General features: G+C 33.4%; 2 protein-coding genes across 6 annotated transcripts; both read right to left on the reverse strand.

Annotated features, from left to right (window-relative positions):
• Positions 1–112: 112 nt before the first annotated feature.
• Positions 113–11,930, reverse strand: LOC125835903 (uncharacterized). Of its 5 annotated transcripts, none has more exons than XM_049515005.1 (5): positions 5,207–5,292; positions 3,637–3,890; positions 3,331–3,542; positions 2,273–2,546; positions 113–577 (listed from the first exon to the last, which is right to left on the reverse strand). In XM_049515005.1, the coding sequence occupies exons 2-5, from the start codon at positions 3,886–3,888 to the stop codon at positions 269–271; spliced, it is 1,047 nt and encodes a 348-aa protein (XP_049370962.1). In that variant the 5' UTR covers positions 3,889–3,890; positions 5,207–5,292; the 3' UTR covers positions 113–268. The 5 variants fall into 5 exon arrangements, with proteins under 5 accessions (XP_049370962.1, XP_049370961.1, XP_049370959.1 ...); XM_049515000.1 differs by lacking the exons at positions 113–577; positions 2,273–2,546; positions 3,331–3,542; positions 3,637–3,890; positions 5,207–5,292 and adding exons at positions 6,928–7,293; positions 8,136–8,409; positions 9,231–9,442; positions 9,537–9,790; positions 11,532–11,727; XM_049515001.1 differs by lacking the exons at positions 113–577; positions 2,273–2,546; positions 3,331–3,542; positions 3,637–3,890; positions 5,207–5,292 and adding exons at positions 6,967–7,293; positions 8,136–8,409; positions 9,231–9,442; positions 9,537–9,751; positions 11,532–11,930.
• A 5,816-nt stretch (positions 11,931–17,746) lies between these two features.
• LOC125835897 (uncharacterized) lies at positions 17,747–23,818 on the reverse strand. The gene is made up of 4 exons (XM_049514995.1): positions 23,560–23,818; positions 21,794–22,137; positions 19,438–21,481; positions 17,747–18,047 (listed from the first exon to the last, which is right to left on the reverse strand). The coding sequence occupies exons 1-3, from the start codon at positions 23,786–23,788 to the stop codon at positions 19,463–19,465; spliced, it is 2,592 nt and encodes an 863-aa protein (XP_049370952.1). The 5' UTR covers positions 23,789–23,818; the 3' UTR covers positions 17,747–18,047; positions 19,438–19,462.
• Positions 23,819–26,463: the final 2,645 nt, after the last annotated feature.

Here is a 26,463-nt window from a genome sequence, read left to right on the forward strand (position 1 = left end):
TTCTTATTTATTTTTTTGTGTTCTACTTCTGTCAAAATTCTACTTTCTGTCATAATTCAATACTTCTAAGCAAACTGTGTTGCAATCAAACTAAATCTCCTTCTCATCACTTGAGACAAACGCCAAAAACAATTTTAAAAAATTGTGAATATTTTTAACAATTACAAGATGGACATAATTCTTACAATAATATTGGAATGTGTAGTTGGGAATCAAAAAAGAACAATTTAGAAAGATTTTTCTCACAAGTAATTTTCATTTTTCCTCTTTAAGAATGCACTATATGTTCTTTCTCTCCCGTCAAAAATGTCTTCCAGATAACCTCTTTCATGGCTGGATCATGCATAACTAGATGTCCAACATTGGGTATTTCATGGTAGTTTATCCATGGAAGCCTTTCTACGACGTAACGCTGTAATATAACAGGTACAACCCAGTCTTCATCACCATGCCACAAGTGGACCGAACCATTTGAGAAAAGGTTCTTAAGATCCATAGGATCAAAATCCCATTTCCCGAAACCCACCATCATGTCACGGTGAAGGGACTCGAATACTCCTTGCTTTACAGCATATTCCTACAGATACAGATGAAAGAAACAGAAACTTTTGAGCCAACAATGCCTTATCACATAAGCAATAACGTATGAACGTAATTCTTAGTTGTGTGTTACTTTTAGTGATCAATTCCGCGATTACACTTTTAACTTCCTGGACTGTATTGTTCGTCTCCCTAATAGCGACGTACTTTTCACTTTCAGACGAAAAAGTTCTTTCTCAGGAGCATAACAAACAACCCAAGACAATATACTTAATACCACAAATCATAGGCACAACATACTGAGTGGGTGGGTCTGGGAAGGGTAGATTGTATGTAGACCTTACCCTTACCTCAGAGAGGTAGAAATGTTGATTCCTATAGACCCTCATCTCAAAGAAAAACAGTCCAAAGCAGCACTGAAAAAGAAGTAACAAGTACAATACTACGACTACTAATATGAACAGACAACAATACAACACACTGCTAGTGGTCATAGGCAAACAAATATAAAATTGTACACACTGCTAGTGGTCATAGGCAAACAAATATAAAATTGTAACTTGTACGGTTATTTCACCCCTAGTGCTCATTCTAACCGTAAAGATATGACACCTAAGCCTAACTCAACCTTAAGGGCAAGCTCATGAGGGGACATTTGTCCAAGTCCATATAAGGACACCAATTGTCCATCCCTCTACCGATGTGGGACTTCTTAAAACACCCCCAAAACTCAACGAGAGAGTAAACACTTATAAATGGGGGCCCAACATCGGTGAACAACAACAATTGGAACGTGAATACTTATAGATGGAGGCACGACATCGATGAACAACAAATTGGGATGAGCCTGACTCTGATACCATGAAAAGATATGGTACCTGGGCCTAACTCAATCCCAAAAGTTAGTTCATAAGAGAATGATTGTCCAAGTCCATATATGGAGACCACCCATCCATTCCCCAACCAATATGGGACTTTTAACTCTAACACCCCCCTTCACACCCAGGCCCAACTGAAGCGTGGATCAGGAGTCCACATGGGGATGGACTTGGCTCTAATACCATGTAAAGATATAGCACCTGGGCCTAACTCAACTTCAAAGTCTAGCTCATGGGGGAGGTTTGTCCTAGTCCATATAAGGAGACCAATTTCTCATCCCTCTACCGATGAGGGTCTTCTTAACCGTTGAAGAATGACAAAAGTCTCACATTGGTGGTTAATGAGATGGGTAGACTCCTTATATGGACTTGGGCAATCCTCCCCTCATGAGCTAGCTTTTGGGGTATGAATTAGGCTCAAGACCTCATTTAACATGGTATCTGAGCAGAGCCCATCTCACCTAATGTTGGGTCCCCAAAATAAAAAATTGTTCATGCACCAGATGCTAAGCACTGGGCGTGAGTGTTTGAAGAATGACAAAAGTCCCACATTGGTGGTTAATGAGATGGGTAGACTCTTTACATGGACTTGGGCAATTCTCCCCTCATGAGCTAGTTTTTGGGGTGTGAGTTAGGCCTAAGACCTAATTTAACACCGACATTTTAAAAAAAAAACAAAAAAAACATTTAACACGAGCAAGAATAGAACTCCAATTTACTATGAGTCGGAACAAAATTCCAAGCAATTACAAATTCTCCCAGCAAATTTATTACAAGGATCAAACACAGGAAGGGATTATGAAGTGACAGTAATATAACAGTAAATTGCCAAATTCAGGTAGGAAACCAATTACCTTTAGTTTTTGCATTTCGTTTGCATGCTTAGCAGATCTGGAAACAACTTCTAAATCTGGGGGAGACATTTTGAGTTTTCCAGATAAGACACTATTGTACGGGAACCACTTCTGAGTGTTCCACCAGTAGACTAGCCACGGCGCATAATGTGCAACTCGAAGTGCCCATTGGTCCTGTGTGAGCTGTAGATTGTATCCTTCTGTGGATAAATTAGCAGGAAAGCTAGGCCACCAGTAATTGACAACGGGAGCAACTAGAGCTGCTCCAGCTAACCTATTAGAACCAAAAGAAGATGTAACAAACAATCAAAAACAGAGAATACAGGAATACTAGAAGTCTTGCTGCTGTTGTTGAGAATAGCAATGACCAAAAGAAAGCAGTATATAAATCGTTCAGAGGGACTTTGATTTGATCAAGTTGTGTAATATCGAGGGCATGGACCTAGATAGGAAGATATGGAGGTTGAGGATTAGGAAAGAAGGTTAGTAAGTAGTCGAGTATTGTCTAGTTCCCCTATCAATATTATTATTATTACGCTCCTACTATCTTATTCTTCGATTCTAGTGTTCCTTGTTGTTTCCTTTGCTTCAGTTACCGTACATTTTGTTGTTGCTACTTGTTCTATTTTAATTGTTTTTAGCATGGCTTTTTCGCTAGTGTATTTGTTCTACTTATTTTTTGATTCTGCTATACTTGAGTCTATCGGAAACAACCTTTTTACCTACATAAGGTAGGGGTAAGGTTATGTACACGGGAGAAACCAAAAAAAAAAAAAAAAAAGGTTGCGTACACACTACCCTCTCCAGACCCCACTTGTGGAATTACACTTGGTATGTTGTTGTTGAGTTGTGTAATACCAACAATCTACTGTAACTGTAGAACTGTTGGTTTCATGTTCGAAATGCTTTGCTATAAATCAAGCTTCCTCTTTGTCTGTTAATTCTAAGGTCTTTTACATTGTGTGTGATAGGTTATGATAGTGATGACATGTCAGATGAATGTTAAGGACAAGATCTCATGAAGCGTATCGCTCATGCAAAGTGATTTCCAGACATACCGATTAGGGATGTACTCAAGGCAGCCCCAAACTGAATGACCACCCATGGAATACCCCATAACATAAAATTTAGGGCCAAGTCCGAGTTGATCAGCAAGCTCTTCCATATCCAAAGCTGTAGTTTGTATGGTTCGTTTTGGATGTGGATCGCTTTCCCCATAACCAGGTCTATCAAAAGAGACAACATACGCCCCTAATTCTTCAAGTGTTTCCTGAAAGAAACATTCAGTAAACCGTTATAATCTCAGTTCAATTATACTCAAAAGGATGCAGAAGTACGAGTTTAACAAAGAGTTGATGACACACCAAGGATGCAATAGCTGACTCATATCTGGTAGAACCAAAGCTATGTGCATATACGACCTTATATTTGGCCGTTTCTTTGGGTACACCATGCTCCTTGTAAGCCAAATGTCTTCCATCCCTAAGTTTGATTCTAGGTCCGGTAACTGTTGGACCATCAGGAGAGCCACAGATTCTGGGAGGTGGAGGTAGGAGGGCTGGGAATGCCCATGCTAGACCTGAAACCAACAAGACAACTAAAACTTTCCCGAGCATACCTGAACACAACGTAGACATAACTCTTACAATATTATTGGAATACATAGATGACATAGTGCAACCTAAGATATATACTGATGGCTTAGTTGAGAAAACAGAACATTTCTAGAAAGATTTTGCCTAGAAGGTGGCAAGGAGATGATAATGTATTTGAAAATACACTTAATAATATAAATTTCTTAAACAAGAAACTATAAAGCTGTGATCTTTTCTAGAATCCTGAACCTATAAACTCGAAATCTAGTTCTGTCTTTGCCAAGAGACATTTCATTCTCTCAGCCACGCAAAAACTGGCTACATTCCCACTCTAATCCTCCTCCTTCTCATAATTCTAATACTACGGTACCTCAAGGGTTCATCCAAACCTCCTTCAAAAAAAAATTGGTGTATACATAAGGTCAAGGTATCTTCGTATGTTTGATTTTTCGTATTTTGAAACTCCTTAGTAAAAATCATTGGCTCAATCAATGTAGTTGCATGAATCTTCTATAACCATTCCCCACAATTCAGTAAATGAAAGAAACTGATCAATTTGATTATTTCTATGCTTGAAGTCAACTACTGCAACACCCTCTCCTCTTTTTAACAAAAATCTCCTCCTCTTCATTTTTTTTTATGATAATCATTATATCTAGGCCCACTTACGCTCACCTCCACTAATTCCATACTCCCTCTGTTCCTTTTATATGTTACATTTTTAGATTGCACTTGCATTAAGAAATTAAGTAACTTTACTCTTCTACCCATATTTAGTATTTTCTCGAGTCAACTTTTCAACAAATGATGAATATATTAGATTTCAAAAATTAAAATGTATTTGGATGACTATTTGAATTTTTGAGTTTATTTTCAAAATCAGATTTTACAGAATAGTGAATGGAGAGAGTAATTAATCAATGTATGATGTACTCTAATGAATATTAATTACTTATTAGTTTTCCCAGGTTGGTCAAAATATATATTTTCAAAACTAATTAACTACTGTATCAAGAGTATAATAGAAATAATATGGTAATTTATGCATTGATTTTATGAAATGACAAGTATTATAATCCAACTATTTATAGAAATAAATGATATATAAAAAGGAACGGAAGGAGTAGTATACTTGTCACCTCTCTACCACTAACAGGTACCAAGTAACTCTGTGCACTGAAGTTGCACAAAGTTAAGACAGATGAAAAGAAATTAACAGGTGTTTTTGTCTCGGGATTTGAACCAGAGACATCGTGATTCTCAACCTAATTTATTGACCACTAAACAAGATAAGAACAAAATAACAAATTGGGTGTATTCAAATTGTACAGTAACATACCTTGACTAGAGTTGGAACGAAAAAAAATGGAATCTTTAAGATGATTCAATGGCTTTGTTGGGAGAATTTTGAAAGGTTGAGCTTTAATGAGTGAGAAGACAGGTGTTTGATTGAATTTGTTAGAAATATATAAAGATTTTGCAGAGGTCAACAATGGTGGGTGAACTACCTTTTGAATAAATGGAGACAGAGAGGAGAAACCAAATTTGGTATGAAAAGTAGTAGCGTCCATTATCATTCTCATTTTGCTTTATGTTGAACTTTATATTTAAAAGGGAAAAGACATAAATTCCCCGATTTTCACCCCTAAAATTAATGTGGCAAAAATAAAAAATAAATGCATGAGTTTGAAATAAAAGTAAAAAAAATCAATTAGAATCATTTTTTCCATTCCACCGCCGCACCTCTTCTTCTTCACACTCACTTAACTTCTTGTTCTTCATTCTTTATTTTCATCATAGTTTTTTATTTTTTACTATATTCTCGAAGCATAATTCTTTTTTATTCGTAATTAGATTAATTCTCATAGATTGTTGTGAACAATTGTATTTTATCTAGAAAAGTTTCAATTGATTGTTTCTATCGTTGTCTTTTTTTGATTTTGTTAAAGAAAGTTTGGTTGTTAAATTAATTTTTGGGATTGGTGGTGATGACAACTTTATGAGTTTGGTGGTTATGGGTGGCAAAAAGAGGTAATTAAAGATGAAAAAAATAAAATCATATTAATAATGGTGATATTTGGTGATAGGTGACAAAAAAAGATTTGAAAGTGATCTAGTGCTGTGATTGGTGAAAAACAAAGAAAAAAATAAACTCACGTGCTTGGCGTGTAATTGACTTTTATATATTATATCAGTATATTTAATTTATTTTTTAATAAAAAAAAGTTTACACCCACCTACCCTACTCGTGGTCGTCTCCCACCACTTCCTTGTCCTATACCTTCTAAACATGTATTACAGGGAAGAAAAAAATTGACAACAAAGTACAAATCTTTTTAATATAAAAAGAATGACAAATTATTATAATAAAAAAATTGGTGTTTTCATCTAATTGCTAATGTTTAAGTCATTAGAAGTGTATTACTATAATAATATATCTACTTTATTGAAAGTGTATTACTATTTATTATGGGAAAATGTATAAGTATCCTTCGATCTATTTTTGAAATTCCAGAGACATACTTATACTATATTAAGGTTCTATTACCCTTCCGAACTTATTTTATAAATAATTTTTTACTTCTTTTCGGCCTACGTGACACTATCCTTGAAAAAATTGTCAACACGAGCTGGGCCCAAAAGATAGTGCCACGTAGGCCGAAAAAGGGTAAAAAATTATTTATAAAATAAGTTCGGGGTAATAGGACCTTAGTATGTAACTCTATTTCTCAATTATGAAAAAAAACTATTTTGATGTGGAAACCACAAGTTACTATTCCCTTGAAGGAGAAAAATTTGTATCTCGATGTTTTTCAAGTATTCGGAGCATAAGCAAAACAATATTATATTAACTACTTCTGAATCCCTTTAAACTTCAAGTATCTTCTTCTCTCCAAATTCTAGTTACTATGTCACCCTTTGAATAATTTACATTTCAAGACTTCTAAACAACTCTGTTGCAAATTGCAATCAAACTATATAACTCCTTCATAATTTCATAAAAAATTGTGGATATTTTTTAATGGTTTGGTATTATTACAAGATGTACATAATTCTTACAAAGCACTATTTAGAAAGATTTTGCTTAATAGGAAATTTCAGTTTTCCTCTTTAAGAATGCACTATTTGTTCTTCCTCTCCTGTCAAAAATGTCTTCCAGATAGCCTCATTCATGGCTGGATCATGCATAACTAGATGTCCAACATTGGGCATTTCATGGTATTGTATCCATGGAAGCCTTTCTGCAACGTAACGTTGTAATGTAACAGGTACAACCCAGTCTTCGTCACCATGCCACAAGTGGACCGAGCCTTCACCATTTGGGAAAGGGTTCTTAAGCTCCATAGGATCAAAATCCCATTTTCCGAACCCCACCATCATGTCACGGTGGAGAGACTCGAATACTCCTTGTTTTACAGCATATTCCTATAGATGAAAGGAGCAACAATTGAGTCAACAATGCCTCGTCATATAATTAAGCAACAAGCATATGAACAGAACTCTTAGTTTGTGTTACTTTTAGTAATCAAATACGCTATAACGCTTTTGACTTCCTTGCCTGTATTGTTCGTCTCCCTAATAGCAGCATACATTTAACTTCCACTCGAAAAAGCTCTTTATCAAGAGCATAACAAAAACCCCAAGGAAAAATGTTACTTAATACCACAGATAATAAGCAACAACATATCCAGTGGGGTCTGGGAAGGGTGGAGTGTATGCAGACCTTACCCCTACCTCAGAGGTACAGATGTTTCCGATAGACCCTCGACTCAAGGAAAAACAGTCCAAAGAGGTCCCGAAAAAGAAGTAACAGAAGTACAAGAAACACCAGATGATAACAACAACAACAGATAGTAACAGGACAGAAACTACATTAAAACAATACGATAATCGAAGTACAAGGAACAACATATAGTAACAGAACTCAAAGGACAAGAAATTACAGGAACAATACTTCGACTACTAATATGAACAGATAGCAAGACAACGCACTGCTAGTGGTCATAGGCAAGCAAATATATAAAAAAAAAATTGTAGCTTGTATGGTTTTTTCACCCCTTGTGGTCATTCTAACGTTTCACTAAGAACAGAAGAAACATTTAACACGAGCAGGAAAAATCTCCAATTCACTTTGAGCCTGGACAAAATTCCGAGCCATTAAAAATTCTCCCAGTAAATTTATTACAAGGATCAAACACATGCAAGGGATCATGAAGTAACAGTAATCTAACAGTAAATTGTCCAAATTCAGGTAGGAAACCAATTACCTTAAGCTTTGGCCTTTTGCTTAAATGCTTAACAGATTTGGAAACAACTTCTAAATCTTGGGGAGACATTTTGGGTTTTCCAGATATAACACTATTGCACGGGAACCACTTCTGACTGTTCCACCAGTAGACTAGCCAAGGCGCATAATGTGCAACTCGAAGTGCCCATTGGTCCTGTGGTAGCTGTAGATTGTATCCTTCTGTGGATAAATTAGCAGGAAAGCTAGGCCACCAGTAATTGACAACGGGAGCAACTAGAGCTGCTCCAGCTAACCTATTAGAACCAAAAGAAGATGTAACAAAACGATCAAAAACAGAGAATACAGGAATAATAGAAGTCTTGTTGCTGTTGTTGAGAATAGCAATAACCAAAAGAACGTAGCGTATATATCGCTCAGAGGGACTTTGATTTTATCAAGCTGTAATACCGAGGACATGACCCTAGATAGGAAGATATGGAGGTCAAGGATTAGGAAAGAAGGTATGTAAGTAATAGAGTATTATCTAGTTCCCCGATCAATATTATTATTATTACTCTCCTACTGTCATATTCTTCGATTCTAGTGTTACTTATTGTTTCCTTTGCTTCAGTTACCGTACATTTTGTTGTTGCTACTTGTTCCATTTTAATTGTTTTTAGCTGGCTTTTTCGCTACTGTATTTGTTCCACTTATTTTTTGATACTGCTTTACTTGAGCCGAGTGTCTATCAGAAACAATCTTTTTATCTACATAAGGTAGGGGTAAGGTTGCATATACACTACCCTCTCCAGACCCCACTTGTGGGATTACACTGGGTATGTTGTTGTTGAGTTGTGTAATACCGAGATCTATACTGCTTCAGTTATACCTCTCTTACCTTTCAGGTGAAGATGGCAAGCAGTTAAGTGAAACAACAATCTGCTATATTTGTAGAACAGTTGGTTTCATGTTCGAAATGCTTTGTTATAAATCAAAACTTCCTCCTCGTTTGTTAATTCTAAGGTCTTTTACATTTTATGTCTGACAAGTTATGATAATGATGACAAGTCAGTTTAATGTTAAGGATAAGATCTCATGAAGCATATCATTCATGCAAAGTGATTTCCATACATACCGATTAGGGATGTACTTTAGGCAACCCCAAACTGAATGACCACCCATAGAATACCCCATAACATAAAATTTTGGGCCAAGTCCGAGTTGATCAGCAAGCTCTTCCATATCCAAAGCTTGAGTTTGTACGGTTCGTTTTGGATGTGGATCGCTTTCACCATAACCAGGTCTATCAAAAGAGACAACATACGCCCCTAATTCTTCAAGTGTTTCCTGAAAGAAACATAAATAAGCCGTTATAATCTCAGTTCAATTATACTCAAAAAGGATGCATAAGAACAAGTTTGACAAAGAGTTGATGACATACCAAGGGTGCAACAGCTGAATCATATTTGGTAGCACTAAAGCTATGTGCATATACGACCTTATATTTGGCCGTTTCTTTGGGTACACCATGCTCCTTATAAGCCAGATGTCTTCCATCCCTAAGTTTGATTCTAGGTCCGGTAACTGTTGGACCATCAGGAGAACCACAGATTCTGGGAGATGGAGGTAGGAGGGCCGGGAATGCCCATGCCAGACCTGCAATCAACAGGACAACTAAAACTTTCCCGAGCATACCTGAACATAAGATAGACATGACTCTTACAATATTTAGGAATACATAGATTACATAGTGCAACCTAAGATATATACTGATGGCTTAGTTGGAAAAAAAAAGAATATTTTTAGAAAGAATTTGCTTACAAGGAGATTTCAGCTGTTATATGACGATAAAGAAGAAAAAAAGAAAGATGGCAAGGAGATGATATGAAGAAATGAATGTGGAATACACAACTGAAAGGCAAATGAACTAAACAAGATACATCAGAACCAAATGCTTACAGGTCAATTCACTTTTATTTGGTTGGTTTTATGATTGGTGTCTGGTTTTGACTAATTTGGCTACCCTCAACCTACTTTTTTTCTTTCTGTAGCATAGGCATTCGCCACTTCAAACGGGCGCTTCTCCCTTTCAGGGAGGCAATTGGTCTTGGCAGTTGAACAATTTCCACCTACTTTATCAGCTAAATACAGTAGAAATGAAGCTAGATTTGGTGAGAAAACATAAAGTACACAAATTATAACTATTTCCTTTCTTCTGTACACCTGTTCTCGTCTCAAAATCCATCAAAACATCAGCTCTTCTTGATTTCTTTTTTGGGTGAACTGTACAACTCTTCTTTTCTGGCTTGTTAATTTTTCTCTCAATTTTCCTCTTCATTCCCTTGTTTCTCGATTTTCTTTTGGCTAAGAGTTGGGGGGCGGAACCACAAACCTATCTACGGTTTCAGCAGAATTTAGTAACTTTGGCTCAAACCATGTATTTGTATTTAAAAATTCACTTAATATATATACACATATAAACTCAAAATCCTAGTTCTGTCTCTGCCAAGAGTCATTTCATTCTCTCACATCCACGCAACAACGGTTTACGTTCCCACTGTAATCCCCCTTCTTCTCATAATTCTAATACTACATTGTAGTGAATCAATCAATTAATCAACTACGCCTCAATCTTAAAATAGTTGATCTCATTTGCATTGTCGGAGCTACGGTACCACAAGGGATTCATCCAGAACTCCTTCGTCAAAAACTACAGTGTATATATAAGGTCAAAGTATCTTCGTATGTTTGATTTTTCATATTCTGAATCTCATCCCCGCTAGTAAAAATCTTTGGCTCAATCAATGCAATTGCATGAATCTTCTATAACCATTCGAAATTCGACTATTTCTATGCTAAATCACCCTTTTGGTGCCATGTGACCAAGAGGTCACGGGTCAAGCTTTGGAAACAACCTCTACTAGAAATGCAAGGTAAAATTGTGTACAATAGGTCCTTGTGGTCGGGCTCTTCCCAGACCCTGCGCATAGCGGGAACTTTAGTGCACTGCGGTGCCCTTTTTTTTTATATGCTAAACACCCTCTCCTCTTTTTAACAAAAATCTCTTCCTCTTTCTTTATTTTACCAGTTTACGCACACCTCGACTAATTTCACAGGATACTTGTAAGTTGCCACCTCACCATCAGCAACAAGTAGCAAGTAACTCTATCCATCAAAGTTAAGATAGATAGAAAGAAATTAGCTAGTGTTTTTGTATGGGATTTGAACCTGAGACATCATGATTCTCAAACCACTTTATTGACAAGCGAGCCACGCACTTGGTGCCCTCCTCTTCATAATATTCTCAAAGGATTATAGCAACAAAAATAATTGAAACTTGATTTCACTTTCTAGATAAACAATGCACAGATTATAAACTAAATAAGAAAAGAACAAAATAACAAACTGGGTGTATTCAAATTGTACAGTAACATACCTTGACTAGAATTGAAATGACAAAAAATGGAATTTTGAGGATGATTCAATCCCTTTTTTGGGTTGAACTTGAACTTGTTAAAACTGTATAAAGATTTTGCAGAGGTCAAAAATGTTGGGTTTTGGATAAATTGAGACACATAGCAACCAAAAGTTGTAGGAAAAGTAGTGGCAAACATTTCGTTATGGTTGGTCCACCAACTACAACTTTAGTAGATGGATACTCCATGATATAGGAAGTATTCAATATTTGTATTGAAGTTCAATTAAATTTGAGTTTGTGGAATTTAAACTTAAAAGACTTTGATTAAGAACAAGGAACTACTTATCACTCTGCTGATTATGAGCAACATTTTTTAAATTTTTTATTTTTGTTTTTTATCTAGTGTCTGATACCCACATTGGAGTTCGACTACATTCAGATTTGCGTCGAAAAATCTCACATTGGGGAGTGAAGCACTCCCTAATAAAGACTATTTCATTTTTAAAGGGACTCAAATCCGAGATCTCTAATTAAGAATGAAGAATATTTATCACTATATTACCAGCTTTGGTGTTTACGAGCAACATTTATTGGTGGGTTGAGTTGTTTTGCGCACATTTCCTCTCATGACTTTAGTTTGATTGATGTTTATATTTTATCAAATTAATTATATCGATTTTTTAATTTATAAATCAAATTAAATTAATAAAAGTAAGTTATTTTGATTTCATTAAATCAAATTTATTTTTCTTAAATTTTTATTTTTGATTTAATATGATTTTTAAATTTATTTATTTATTTATTTAAATTAATAAAAGTAAGTTATTTTGATTTCATTAAATCAAATTTTTATTTTTCTTAAATTTTCTTAATTTTTTTATTTAAAAAAATAATCTCTTTAGTATATTTTTTTGCTCTGATATCTAGCAACTCTTCAATACTGCAAATTTATGTCTCGATATTTCTGTTAAATTTCTTTCTCTTGGTTTCTGTCAAAAAGGATTCAAAACAAATCAATTCTATATGATACATCTAAAAATTGAGATAGCTTAATCTAATCCGGATCCATCCTAAATCAAAGCGTGGGGCATAGCGATACAGTGTTCATACTCGAGTTGTTCAAATCCAATAGAAATATCAGGAATAGTAAGAGCTTGTCTTGGAATGCAGTGAGGGAGCCAGGAGCTATTGAATTATTTCATAACCCAAGAATGATAATTTTGATCTATAATTTGATCTGATTTTTTTTATCGATAAAGTTTTATTAACCAACCTTTGGCAGCGTTTTAACATACTCATATTTGATAGGGACAAATATAGATGCGATTACAACATATGTCTGAACTAGTATGACATTTATCATCTAGCATAATAACTGTAACATCAGGATTCACCTCTTCTATTACAACTTTGGCCATAAAGATGTCAGCACCTATCAATTTAGGCATTTAGTATGATTGTTATTTTCTACTTGCAATTAATCTTTCTAATATTGTGAGCATTGTGTTATTAATACTTATTCTAAAGACATAATACATAAATATGTCATTTAACTTGAATGTAGGTGGAATCTATGCTCTCTAAGTTTGAGTGTGCATAAGTAGACATTTAAACTTGTATAAAATTGAACAAGTAGACATGCGTTCTATGTGACATAATACACATAGTACACCACGTAGGACACAAAATTCATATAGGACGCCACGTCAGACGAATGTGTCTATTTGTTCAAATTTATATAAGTTTAAGTGTCTACTTGTACACATCTAAAGTTGGAGGGCATAGATGCCAACTGAAGCCACGTATATCATATTAAATTGGGATAAGGCACAAGTACCCCCTAGATTATGACTGAAATCTCAGAGACACACCTTAATTAAACGAAGATCCAATTACCTTCCTGAACTCATTTTTTTGTAATTTTGTACACCTTTTTTCTTACGTGGCACACTCCGTGACTCCACGCAATTGAGGCACGTGAGAGATATGTGGATGCCACGTAAGCCAAAAATGTGTACAAAATTACAAAAGAAAATCGGTTCAGGAGGGTAATAGAACCTTAGTTTAGTTAAGGTGAGTCTCTGGGATTTCGGTCATAGTTTAGGGGGCCGTACTTGTGCCTTATCCCGTCAAATTTTACTACTTCCTTTTTGTCTCTCAAATGCCTCCAAGAGAGTGTAATTTTACTACTTCCTTTTTGTCTCTCACATGCCTCCAAGAGAGTGAGCACACTCTTTGTGCCACCTCAGTGTCGAAGGGTATAATTATTACACTTTAAAATAATTCAGGGAGTAATAGGCCCCATATATAGTTAAGCTGTGTCGCTGTGATTTCGTCCATAATTGAATGGGATACTTATGTCTTATTCCCTTAAAATATCACGGCAGCGATTCTTCCTTACTAAGAGAGTCAATGTCAGCTTCAGCAAGATATTTATGTGTTTCTTCCATCCTCCTTGTCTAGAGCTTGTGCCAATTAGGACTATCCAAAATTTAATCGAATTCAAACTTGAATCGGAAAAAATATTATTGATTTATCTAATAATAAATTATTGATTTAGCGATTTGATAATAACTTTGATTTTATTTTTATCGAATTATCAATTTCATAACTATTTAAGATTTTTTATTAACAATTAATCGATAATCCGATAATAGTTGAGGATAAACTTGTAGATTCATTATATTTTACAAACTCAGGTTGTGAAAAATGATTCAAAATCAGTTGGTTTCTTTTGTATCAAATATTATGCTTCATCGATCTATTTCATCTACCCTGTCCCCGATTTTCATTTTTTTTTAAAATAAAAAATTACGACTACTCCCTTTGTTTTGTTTTGTTTGTCATTTTAACTCTTTTCACGTTCATTAAAAAAATTATTAAGTTATTTTTATTTAATAACAGTGGATATAGTAAAAATAATAGTGACTTTAAAATTAAAGTCTCAACCCGGCAATGTTTATCGGGACAAAGCCAGACACGATTGCAACATACATCCATAATGTGATAATATGCATTATTAACATCAGGATTTGTGTGTTCTATTATAGATTTGGCTCGCGTAACCTCAGACTCCAATCAATTCTGGCCACTCATATTGCTTTGTAAGGGCGTTTTGCTGGACTTATGACCAAATATTGAGAAATGAGCATTATAAAGCTAAGAAGAATTTTTTTTTTATTTCCATAGAGCTTTAATTTTTAGGGCCATAAAATAATAATTAATGTTCATAACTCAACATTTTAATGGAGATATGATCCAATATAGTCTTGTGAAGATTTGAAATAATAATTGTATATATAAGGACAATAATGGTGTAACAATATTATCTCTAACATTTATAATGTTTGACATTTAATTTTGATTATTTATGATTTTTAATTAATTTTTGAGTTTCTTCAATTTTAAAAATAATTATTAATCAAGATTAAAAATATTTTAAAAAAATTTAATTTCAAGGTAATTTTGTCATTTTTATATTAAAAATATATCTTTATATACTTATGATATATAAATGTATATAGTTAAAACTTAAAATAAGAGGGCAACAATTCTTCCTTTATGGAGAGAGTCGATGTTAGCTTCAGTAAGATACTTTTGTGTCTTTCTTTCATCTCTCTATGTAGAGCCTATGCCAATTAGAACTATCCAAAATTTAACCGAATTCGATAAATTAAAACAGAAAAACGATTGATTTAGCGATGATATATTATTGATTTAATAATTCGATAATGACTTTGATTTTATTTTTATCAAACAATCAATTTTATAACTATTTAAGATTTTTTATTAACAGTTAATCGATAATCCGATAATAATTGAGGATAAACCTGTAGATTCATTATATTTTACAAACTCAGGTTGTGAAAAATGATTCAAAATCAGTTGGTTTCTTTTGTATCAAATATTATGCTTCACCGATCTATTTCCTCTACCCTATCCCCAATTTTCATTTTTTTAAAATGAAAAATTATAACTACTCCCTATGTTTTGTTTAATTTATCATTTTAACTCTTTTCACATTTATTAAAAAATTATGAAATTATTTTATTTAATAACAGTAGATATAGTAAAAATAATAGTGACTTTAGTATTAAAGAAATGAAGAGAGCAGCAATATAATTTTAAACAACAACATAAGAAAGCGCCTTACGATAATAAATTACATTAATCATATATGATTAAAATTAATTTTTATGTATATATTATAGATGAAAATTTTGATAAGTGACTATTTTATTATATTCTAAATCTCATTAATAAAACTCTTGACTCCACCTTTTGTCTCGATATATATTCCTATTAGATTTGAAAAGAATTAAAAACAAATCAAATCTACATAACACATGCAAATAAATAAATAAAAATAAAAAGTACTTTTTATTATATATTATAAAAGTTGAGAATGATAATTTTGATCTGTTTTTTTCTATGGACAAAGTTTTATCAACCAACTTTTGGCACAGTTGCAACACGGCCATGTTTATCGGGACAAATCCAGACACGATTGCTACATACATCCATCATGCGAATGCATGCAGAATCAGGTAAAATAACGCCTGTGACCAAAGGATTTGTCTGTTCTATTATAGATTTGGCTTGCTTGACCTCAACTCCTACTAATTCTGGCCATTTGCATTTATTGCCACCACAGACACCACCGACACAAGGAGGATATGGGGTTTTACTTATGACCAAATATTGAGAAATCAGTATTACAAAGCTAACAAGAAAAAAAGTTGTTGTGATCTTCATGTTTAAGTTATTGGTGAATGGTGATATAAAGCTTTGGTTTATATATAGGGCCATAAAACAATAATTAATGTGTGGCATTTTAATGGAGATATTATCTAGTATAGTTTGGTCAAGATTGAATTAATGATTGTATATATATAAGGAGAATATTGGTGTATCAATATTATCTATAACATTTATAATTTTTGAGTATTTAATTTTTGAATTTTTTCAATTTAAAAATAATTATCTTATAAAATTAAAATATATTTTTAAAATTAATTTCAAGGTAATTTTGTCGTTTTTTTACAATTAAAAATATATATCTTTATATACTTATGAGTTATGAATTTATATAGTTCTCACTTCAAATAATATTGGAGACTTTACTCTAAAATAGTGCTCAAATTATAAATACATTCTATTTTCTTAAAAATCGCATATTAGTTGGCATAATTAGTCTTTATTGTTAAATAATTAGTTTATGTCAAAATAATTAATAATGTTGTTAATGTTAAGAGGCTTAGATAATTGATTGAGTATATAAAATTTTAGGAAAATTACACAACTAAGCAAATATATTATTTTATTTTATTCAAGTTACAAATATAATTTTGATTATGTTTCTAGTTATTGACATAACCGAATAATCGAAACGAAAAAAATCAAATTGAAAAGAGAAAAATCAAATCAACCCAAATTTATTTTGATTCGAATTGGGTTACACTTCTTCAAAACCAAAAACCGAAAAAATCAAACCGAATAGTATAAAATCATACCGTAAAACTGAAGTATAAGTAGAAATATAATATATCTATATCGATCCCTCATTTTCTTTGGTTATCTCTCTTGTTATCTTATATTTTATTATTATTTTATAACACGTTATCAACATAATTTTATCATCTCGAACAAATACTTTGAAAGTCTAGAAGGTGTGGACTTTCATTTTTTAATTACTGGCAATTTTTTATAAACTTGTTAACCACTAAAAGTGGTAAAACTTCAGGATGCTTCGTGATTTATCAACTCCTAAAGCATTAATTGTTTTGAAACCTAGTATACTCGGGAATATATGTTAGAAAAAATATTTCTACGTTATAATTTATATATATTCCTCGATTTACTCTTAAAATAATAAATTTGAAGTTTACTCTTGACATATTAAACTTGAATATACAAGATAAAAGCTACTTGTCTTTGAGCTGAAATTTATCTTGCATCGATGAATCTGACAGACACTATTAAAGATAAAAATCAGACATCAAACTAGTACTTAGTTATTATTGTATATATATAATTTGTAAATATAATTATATCAATGTTTTGAGTTGGGATTGGAAATTATTTGTAAATGTTTTGAATCATAAAAGAGTGTCTAGTAGCTCAATGATAGAGTTGCTATATGTTGAATATTATAAATCAATGGCTTGATATTCTTGTTAGATTTTTTTTTTTTTTTGTGGTTTCTCTAAAGAAAATGTAAAACAAGTCAAATCTACATAATAACAAGGACTTAAGTATTATAAAAGTCGAGAATTACAACTTCGATATATGATATGATTTTATCAACCAACTTTTGGAAGATATTTAACAAAACCATGTTCATCAGGACAAAGCCAAACACGATTACAACATGTGTTAGATATTTTTACACATTGTGAGTTTAACACGACACATGTAACACGCAGATTCGTGTGTTCTATTATGTATTTGGCATGCATGATCTCCATTCCTACCAACTCTGGCCACTCATATGGATATGGATCTCCTGGTAATTGACAGTCATTGCCAGTACAACTGCATATATCACAAGGAGGATATGGGATTTTAGGTTGACTCATAACCAAATATTGAGAAATGAGTATTGGAAAACTAAGAAGAAAAATGGTTGTTTGTACCTTCATGTTTAAGTTATTGGTGAATATAATGGTTATGTCTATACTAATTTATAGGGACATAAATTAATAATGTGTGGTAGACTTTATAATGGAGACACTATTAATGCATTCAAATCCATTATAATAAGATCAATTGAACATGATCAATAGTTATATATAGTTTTGATCCATGTTATTATGTATATGTATTAAAAGAATCACTAAATATGTACGTAACACGAATGAAAATGTCACTCGTATACATTATGAAAGATTAATACAATATTTTAAATTGTAAAAATGGAATAAATAGAGAATTAACACAATGTATAAAAAATGTTACTTGTATATATTATGAAAAATTAATACAATGTATAGAGCTTGTTTGACATTGTTATTGGGAGGCCAAAAACACTTATTTTAAGGAAAAAAAACACCTTTTTCTTTTGAAAAATTAGGTGTTTAGGTAATCAGCAAAACAATTTTTCAATGGAAGCAGAAATAGTTATTGTTGGGAAGAAATTAAAAAAAATTCTGCTTCTTAAAAAAAAAACAGAAAATCATTTATTTCAAAACCAAAATATCTGTCATATAAACATATTTACTAATATATCTCTTATACTTATTTGTTTTTGTTGTGAATTTTTTTGTAGTAGTGATTTAATTTGTGGAATGATTTTTAAATTTATTTTGTTTGATATTTTTAATTATATTAAATCATCATGTTAATGTTATATCAATATTTAATTTATTTTATTCATCTTTGTAAATTTGCATATATACATTTTAATTTAATAACAACAAACATAGAATTAATTTTTTTATAATAGATATTTAAAATAATTCATCTCTATAACATAACCTTAATATTATGAGTGCATTGGTACTTTCCCTTTTTCGTAATTTGAAAATTAAAAGTACTTTTTAAAAAACATTAGTCAAATATAATTTGCTTATCAAAAATACTTTTCAAATGAACTAGCCAAACACAAATGACTTTTTTTTTAAAAGCACTTCTCTAAAAAGCCATTTTAAAAAAATACTTCTAAAAATAAACAGTTTTTAGCAGCAATACCAAACAGGCTCTTAATCCTATATGTATATTCTTAATTGTTTCTGGTTATTGCATTTTGGTTGTTACCACTTCAGCTCTAAAGAGAAAGGTAAAAGGTTAAGCAGGAATGAGATATGGCAATAATCAAGAATTATGGAGTTATGTGAGCTTAATATGACTAGAGAAACAAAAGAACATTCAATTTGAATACTATAACTAAAAACAGAAAAATCAGTCATAAACTAGTTGAACGTACCTATACACGTTTCGAAAAGTAGGTCTCAGATGAGACCGATGACTACCTCGTGGTTGCTGGATATACTCGGATTACTGTGTCCATCTGAATTAGTGAATGTAGCTGCAGCATAAAATTCAAAATCCACCAAAGTGTTGCTATCGCCTGCAAAACACTTCAGTGATTCTTCATCATCCATATCAGTGGAAGTCGTTCCCTCACTAGTGACAGCATTATCAGTGCTTTTATCAACATTAACATCTGTCGTGTCACCTAAAAGAACTTCTAGTGAGAACTTGGAATCACCGTCTTCATTGGCTGTGAACTTCACATCTAAGATAGGAATGTCGAAATCTAGAGCAGAAGGTCTTAGATATTCACAAACATTTTGCATAACGTCCAAGTGAGAACCTTTTGAAGGATTACGTTCTTCAGATTCAGCAGCATTTCCTAGATTATGAGAATTCATCTGTGGCTCATTGGTAGAATCTCTTGCATTAGTCTCTGAAACCTTATCATCTTGACCTGAAGGACAAGCAGTGGGATTATCCTGTGATCTGCAGATACTTTCTTGTGCATAAGGATGATCTTTCGAACCAATTACTCCAGAAGTTTCCTTAAGCTGCACATTCTCATGGAGAAATTTCTCTTGCTCTGCATATGTCTCAGAACCAACAGGTGAACTTGCGTTATCCATGCTCTTGCTTCTGTTAAGATCAACAAAGTCCTGAATTCCAGTGCTTGGAGAAGCTATTTCAGTATTTGTATTTCCTTCACTGGCAAGTTCAGGAGCTGGTGCAGAAGAAGCTATGATGAAATTTGCATTCTCAAATTCGTACTCCTCCTCGGTAAAGTCAGGAGCTGCAATTGCAAGAATTTGAGTATACTTTGAAGGTTTGTCATTGTCTTTTCCCTCCAAAGTACAGTTGTGAGCGATAACTGAAGCACTTTGGGTAGATTCTGAAAACTCATTCTTCTCATTCACTCCCTCACTAATAGATCCAGAAGCAACAACTTCCAAGGTCCCTTCATCTGGTGGAAGAACGTGGGACGTGGACAGAAATCCAGAAAGTGCTGCAGCTAAAGCATCATCAATAGATAAAACTTGCTTTTGCTTCTCTTGAGAAGAAACTTTTACTGATTCAACAATATCATTTTCTTCTTCATCCTCTCCACATGAAAACTCAGGGGCAGAAATCACAAGATTTGGAAGAACATGTGAAGGATTAGAAGAAACAGGCATGTCATCAGAAGGTTCGGACAACTTATTGCAAGGGGGATCCTTTTTCTCCAGCTCCAATGCCCCACAAGACCGATATTCACTTCCATCATTATACAAAGAGCTAGAATTGGACTCACTGCCAGTAAATGAAGGAGCTGTTATTCTATTGCAGGACGCTACTCCAGAAACTTGGGAATTTTTAGCTAGAGTTTCTACTTGCTGCTCCAGTCGTTGAAGTCTCATCTCCATGCTATTCATTGGACAAACCATCTTTTCTTCAAATCTCAAGCAAATATTTTCAATTCTGCTCACTCGGTCAAGAAGTTGTTCAATGGCTCCTACAATACGACCTTGTGAAGCATCATTACTCATGGTGGAGGTATTGTGGTTCTCTCTGCTTAATTCCTGGTGTATCAGAGGATGGGAATGAGTGGGTTTTGCTACAGGCTTGTCAGTGACATCCAACTGCACTATATGATCAGCACTCATCCTCTTTTCCTGTTCATTTTCTTTACTGGCATCAGCAAAATCAGATGTCCTCACTGCGATTCCCACTTCATTTTCCTTTCTTTGACTATCAGAAACATCTTTCTCCTGCTGCTTCTGACTGACGCCTGATTTAGATAGTTGCAGAAGGGTGGGAACAAGCATGGCCATAAAAGAACTAGCTTGGTTTTCCATAGGAGCTGCTGGGGTCTCTACCTCATTAGAGTCAATAGGGTCACCAAATATGTAAACTTCGTCGATGCATAGAGAATCTTTATTTGGAAGTGATAAAAAGCGAATTGTAAGCGACATGCAGGGATCTGCATCACTAATTTCTGCTGTGGCCTCGTATAAATCCTGCAAGATAAGATCTGCAGTCAAGACAATAATACGATATTGTAATTCAAATTGGCTTTTTTCTCCCATTGAATAGATCAAAAAACTAACAGAATGGGTAAACATTTTGGCCATTAACATTCTAACAACGCTATATGACAAAAAACATCTACATCAGAATCCCCAAAATCCAACTTAGTTATATTATGATACTTGAAATCTCCAATAGAATCCACTAAGTTTCCAAAGTTTTCTTTACCCCTTTAGACCCTTCTTCTTTGCTTTCTTTATACTAAACAAGGCAAGAACACAAAAGTCATCATATAGTGCTACCTCAATACTTCTTTGTTCATTCCCTGTTGTGTGCTTTTGCAGGCAGCTTACCCCGTTCCCGTCAGGAACCTTAACCTCGACCCAATCATCTTCCCTTGTGCAATTGGCTTCAGCTGTAACTCTACCTTCTGTTGGTTTTCCTACATAATCCTCCAAATATTGCGGGGTAACTACTTTAATTTCATTAGCTTGGAGAAATTCTCCATCTCGCTCAGCTATGCTACAGCGGACGGTACATAGATACTCATTGTCGCTCTGCAGAGTAGGTGCATAGTATATCTCATAAACACGAGCAGTACTCCGAACATAGACCTGCCTGATTTCATGCTTTTGCATAAAGCATACTGCAGTACATAAATTGATAGCGTCAGAATAGAATCAGTGGACAAAAAATGTAGCTTGTTCTTTGGGAACCACCTCTAGCTAAAGACTATATGCAAACCAGTACAGGAGTAGCTTCTCAAAACTTTAAGCATACAGGTTTAAGTGAAAGGAGACAACCAGAAAAGAACTGCAATTCCCCATGTAACCCCAAACATACACAACAAATAACAACAACAGCAACATACCCAGTGAAATCCCATTAAGTGTGGTTTGGGGAGGGTAGAGTACACGCAGACCTTACCACTACCTCGTGAAGGTAGAGTGGTTGTTTTTGAAAGACCCTCGGCTCAAATGCATAAAACCCAAGTACAAGAAGAAGAAACAATGAAGAAACATAGCAGTTAATAGGAAACGCAATGTAAAGCCTACAAGAAAGAACAATAACATCTGCAAATAGTGTGATAATTGAAACACAATAAACAAGATATGGCAAGAACTAAAAGGGTATGACTAGTATTACAAACCAACCTTCGCAAGGCAAGGCAAGACAACACTCTACCCCTACTAACCTTCTACCCTAATACGCGATCTCAACTCATTCCTATCTAGAGTTGTCCTCGGTAACCCCAAACATATGAAACTCAAAATACCCATTAGAAAATCTCGGATAGCTAGTTCATCACATTAAAATCAGCATCCTGGTTATATAGGGTCAATTTAGAGTCTAGAACACTTGAGTGAAATCACAACAACATACCCAGTGAAATCCCTGGGGTCTAGGGAGTATAGAGTGTACGCAGTCCTTACCACTACTTCTCCAAGGTAGAAAAGTTGTTTCCAAAAGACTCAGCTCAAGCAAATCACAGCCGTAATAAAACGACAAAAGATAAGTGGGGGAGAAACATGACAACTAATAGCAAATATGCAAGAAACCATAACAACAACAACAACAACAAAATGTGATCACCTAAACACAGTAAACCACAAATGATATCAAATATCAAAAGCCAAAGACTACATTAATACTACAACCGACACGGCGATCTATACTAACACCTAACCAAATATTATGTTATATCATATGTTCTCACTTCTCTATAAAAGCATCTCACTATAGCACCCAAAAAAATATCCAGATAAAAAACAATGTTAATAAAGATGTTCTATTGTTTCTGCTCTATCTTTTTTTTTTTTATGATCGTGGTGTCTGGGCTAGCTTTCGCGCAACTCAACTAATTCCACGGAATACCTATCACCTCCGACCAGCAATAGCAACCTATCTTGAGTGCTTGAGCTGAAATTTATCTCCAATACCGGCATACAAGCTTCTATCCAGACTAACCCAGTCAAAATTGCATAATTATTATTTACAACATATACAAATAAGTACTTGATGATATACTATCGGTAAACAATACAATATTTTTGATTAATTCACTTACACTTGATTTCGCAAGGGGCGGAATCCGGCGAAGGTCGGTGGAGAATAAGAGGTGATAACTGAGTAGATTTAGTATCGATCGGAGAATCGGAGGACTCAAAAGTAATGGAATCTTCAAGAGAGCCACGAGAGATCGTCCAGTTCGTTGATGAGCTCCATGAATCTCCTCCACTGTTGTACTCAGCTTTCGTTTGATCATACTCAATCTCCTGAGTCGAAGTTATCCCCATTGTTGTGTGTCTACTTTGCTTCCTCAGCGCCAATCTGGTATTTATTGTTCAACCATTGCGTTTTTTGTACGGTCCCATTGTTTTTTTGTTTTTTTTTTAAATTTCAATTTTGTTGGAGACTTTTATAGTCTTTATTTTATTTTAGACCTAGTTTCTCCTTAATATTTTTACTACTACACAAAGGAGTTAAAATTGCCCTTAATTTATTTGAATTTTTATCAAACTTTAAGGGTGTTTCATTGGTTTACTTTATCTATTTTTGGTGTTTAATTATAAAAGAAAATTTAGTTCGATTCGAGACACAACCTAATCTCGATTCGAGAACTCACTTTGAGATCAAGAGTAAGGTCCAAAATCGGAGTGGGAAGTAGGATCCTAATTAGGCTCAGTTTTCGGAGCCAAATTTAAATTTCAATTATTTTAAAATGACAAATACAATAAAATCTTACTAAATTAATAATCTCTATAAGATAATATTTTTCTCCGGTCCTGACTTAGGCCAATAGAAAAAATTACTCATTTCAATAAAATAATAAGATAATATATTTTCAGAAGATTCTTATATAAATTTATAGTCCCATTAATATTATAAATTAATAATTCTACAAAAACATAAATATATCTAAGACAATTTAGTGAAATATAATTCAATTATGTTTTGTATTCTGTTAAAATTTAAATTAAGTTGAAGCTCATCTTTAACTTTCTTATTGCATCTAAAAGTTTTTGTGTTGTCTTTTCGAACTGTACCATAAAATTGTGATGAGTTCTAGATGCGATAAGTGTTTCCTTATGCGTAACTGGTTCCATAGATATTGTATCACCTTCAACTTCATCATCAACATTGCTTTTTCCTATGGTATTCACAATTTCTTCTAAGCTCCGAACCTCTGAACATGTATCATTTTCACCTAGGTAATCCAACATATTTTTTATGTCCATTTTATCGCGGTAACCGAGATCATTAATTATGACCTCAGGTTTATGAATGATGTTTTCACAATTGGGCTCATTCAACTTCTCTGGGCTTTCATCCCCTGAATGAATTTTGCCATGTCAAAAATAATTTGCTATTGTCTCTTGCTGAACATTTGTCGTCAAGTCGGGATTGAAAAATTGATGCTTCCAAAACTTTAATCTTTCCTCGATCAGTTTGTCTTCCAAACCAAGAGTACAAAATTGATAGCATCCAAACCATTATTCATTGTACTTTATGTATAACACATTTATTTTTTGAGAAAAGACATAAAATCACCATTGAAGTTGTTTCGAATTGTCAAAAAGACACCTTAATTTTGCGGGTGTCCTATTACTCCATTGAACAACTTCACAATAGTATGTATACCCCATTTTTCACCCAGTACCACTTATACAAAAATATTTGTAGTCACGTACTAGTAGTCACTTGACACGTGTTAAAAGTAATTTTTAATTATTTTTATTAGATTTCTTTGCTTTTCTTTTTTTTTTCCTTTTTTTTCTGTTTCTCTTTCTTCTTCGCCTCGATCTCTGTTCTTAGCTTCGCCATTCCTTTCGTCACAAAGAACAATTGCCAAACCCGCTGTGGCGGGACGGAATTTCCCAGCAGCATTACCAATTATTTGTCAAATTACTACCAATTAATTTATTTATGAAAATAAATATCGTTAAATAATCTAAATCTAAATACTTAAAATATCACCAAGTCAAAATGACATTTAAATCACCTCCTTCTCCAACTTCTTACTCCCAAATCGAGTTTTTCATAGTTTCACTATTCCCAAATCCCAAACTTGATTTGTAGGAGGAATAAAATCACTAAACTAATTTGTTTTTCAAAAAAACAAATAGAATATGAATGAACACAATAACATTAGTTTTTAAAAAAATGAAGGAAGACATAAATGCCCAAGAAATATGGGTAAGCTAATGATGGTAGAGAAGATGAGAAAAAAGATTTGAAAATTAAAAACTATTTCTAATAAAGCTTAAAAAAAATTAATACATGGGTTTTTATATTTTTCCAAAATAAGTCAAATTGGGAGTGCGAAATGACAATTTTACGTTGGTCTAAAGTTGTATGAACAGTCCTTCACGCGCCCAAATTTCGTGACAACACGAGTGGTGTTAAAATTAGTCAAAAGGGTATATTTATTGTGGATTTAGATTGTTTTGTGGGGTAATAGGACACCAACAAAGTTAAGGTATTTTTTTGAAAATTCGAAACAACTTCAGTGGTGACTTTATGTCTTTTCTCTTATTTTTTATGTGAGTTTCATAAAAATGATACATAAATTAGTAAAATACAATGATTTTGATATAATCAAAATTGACCTTCATTGGATCTCAAAACACTCTTTAAATTAATAAATATTAATTCATCGATTGAATAATATCTCTACAAAATAATAACATTTCTACAGAATAACAATATTTCATTATCCATCTATATTAATTTAATGAGATTTTACCGTAATATCTTAAATCAATATGTATATTTTTTCTTTGCTAAAGTGGTAAATACAACGAGAATTATTTACACTTGTACCTCTAAAGTGTGTGCAATTCTTTTATTTGCACTATACCCTTTTATTTTGCTTATGATTTACCCTTAATCTATTTATTTATTTGCAAAACTAATTTAGGGTCCTTTTTCTTTAACTTTCCCCCCTTTTTTTCCCTCCATTTTTGCATCA

The sequence above is a fragment of the Solanum verrucosum genome, unplaced genomic scaffold, assembly GCF_900185275.1.
Source record: "Solanum verrucosum unplaced genomic scaffold, falcon-dt-bn FXZP01000128.1, whole genome shotgun sequence".
NCBI lineage: Eukaryota > Viridiplantae > Streptophyta > Magnoliopsida > Solanales > Solanaceae > Solanum > Solanum verrucosum.

Excerpts from the sequence above, each read along its gene's own strand:
- LOC125835903 (XM_049515000.1), bottom strand. The coding sequence starts at position 11,709 with ATGTTTGCCACTACTTTTCCTACAACTTTTGGTTGCTATGTGTCTCAA. Across the intron at positions 9,791-11,531 it reads TCATTTCAATTCTAGTCAAG|GTATGCTCGGGAAAGTTTTA; the intron begins GTATGTTACTGT and ends TCTTATGTTCAG. Across the intron at positions 7,294-8,135 it reads GCAAAAGGCCAAAGCTTAAG|GAATATGCTGTAAAACAAGG; the intron begins GTAATTGGTTTC and ends TTTCATCTATAG.
- LOC125835897 (XM_049514995.1), bottom strand. The coding sequence starts at position 23,788 with ATGGGGATAACTTCGACTCAGGAGATTGAGTATGATCAAACGAAAGCT. Across the intron at positions 22,138-23,559 it reads CGCCCCTTGCGAAATCAAGT|TATGCTTTATGCAAAAGCAT; the intron begins GTAAGTGAATTA and ends TATGTACTGCAG. Across the intron at positions 21,482-21,793 it reads ATGAACAAAGAAGTATTGAG|GATTTATACGAGGCCACAGC; the intron begins GTAGCACTATAT and ends CTTATCTTGCAG.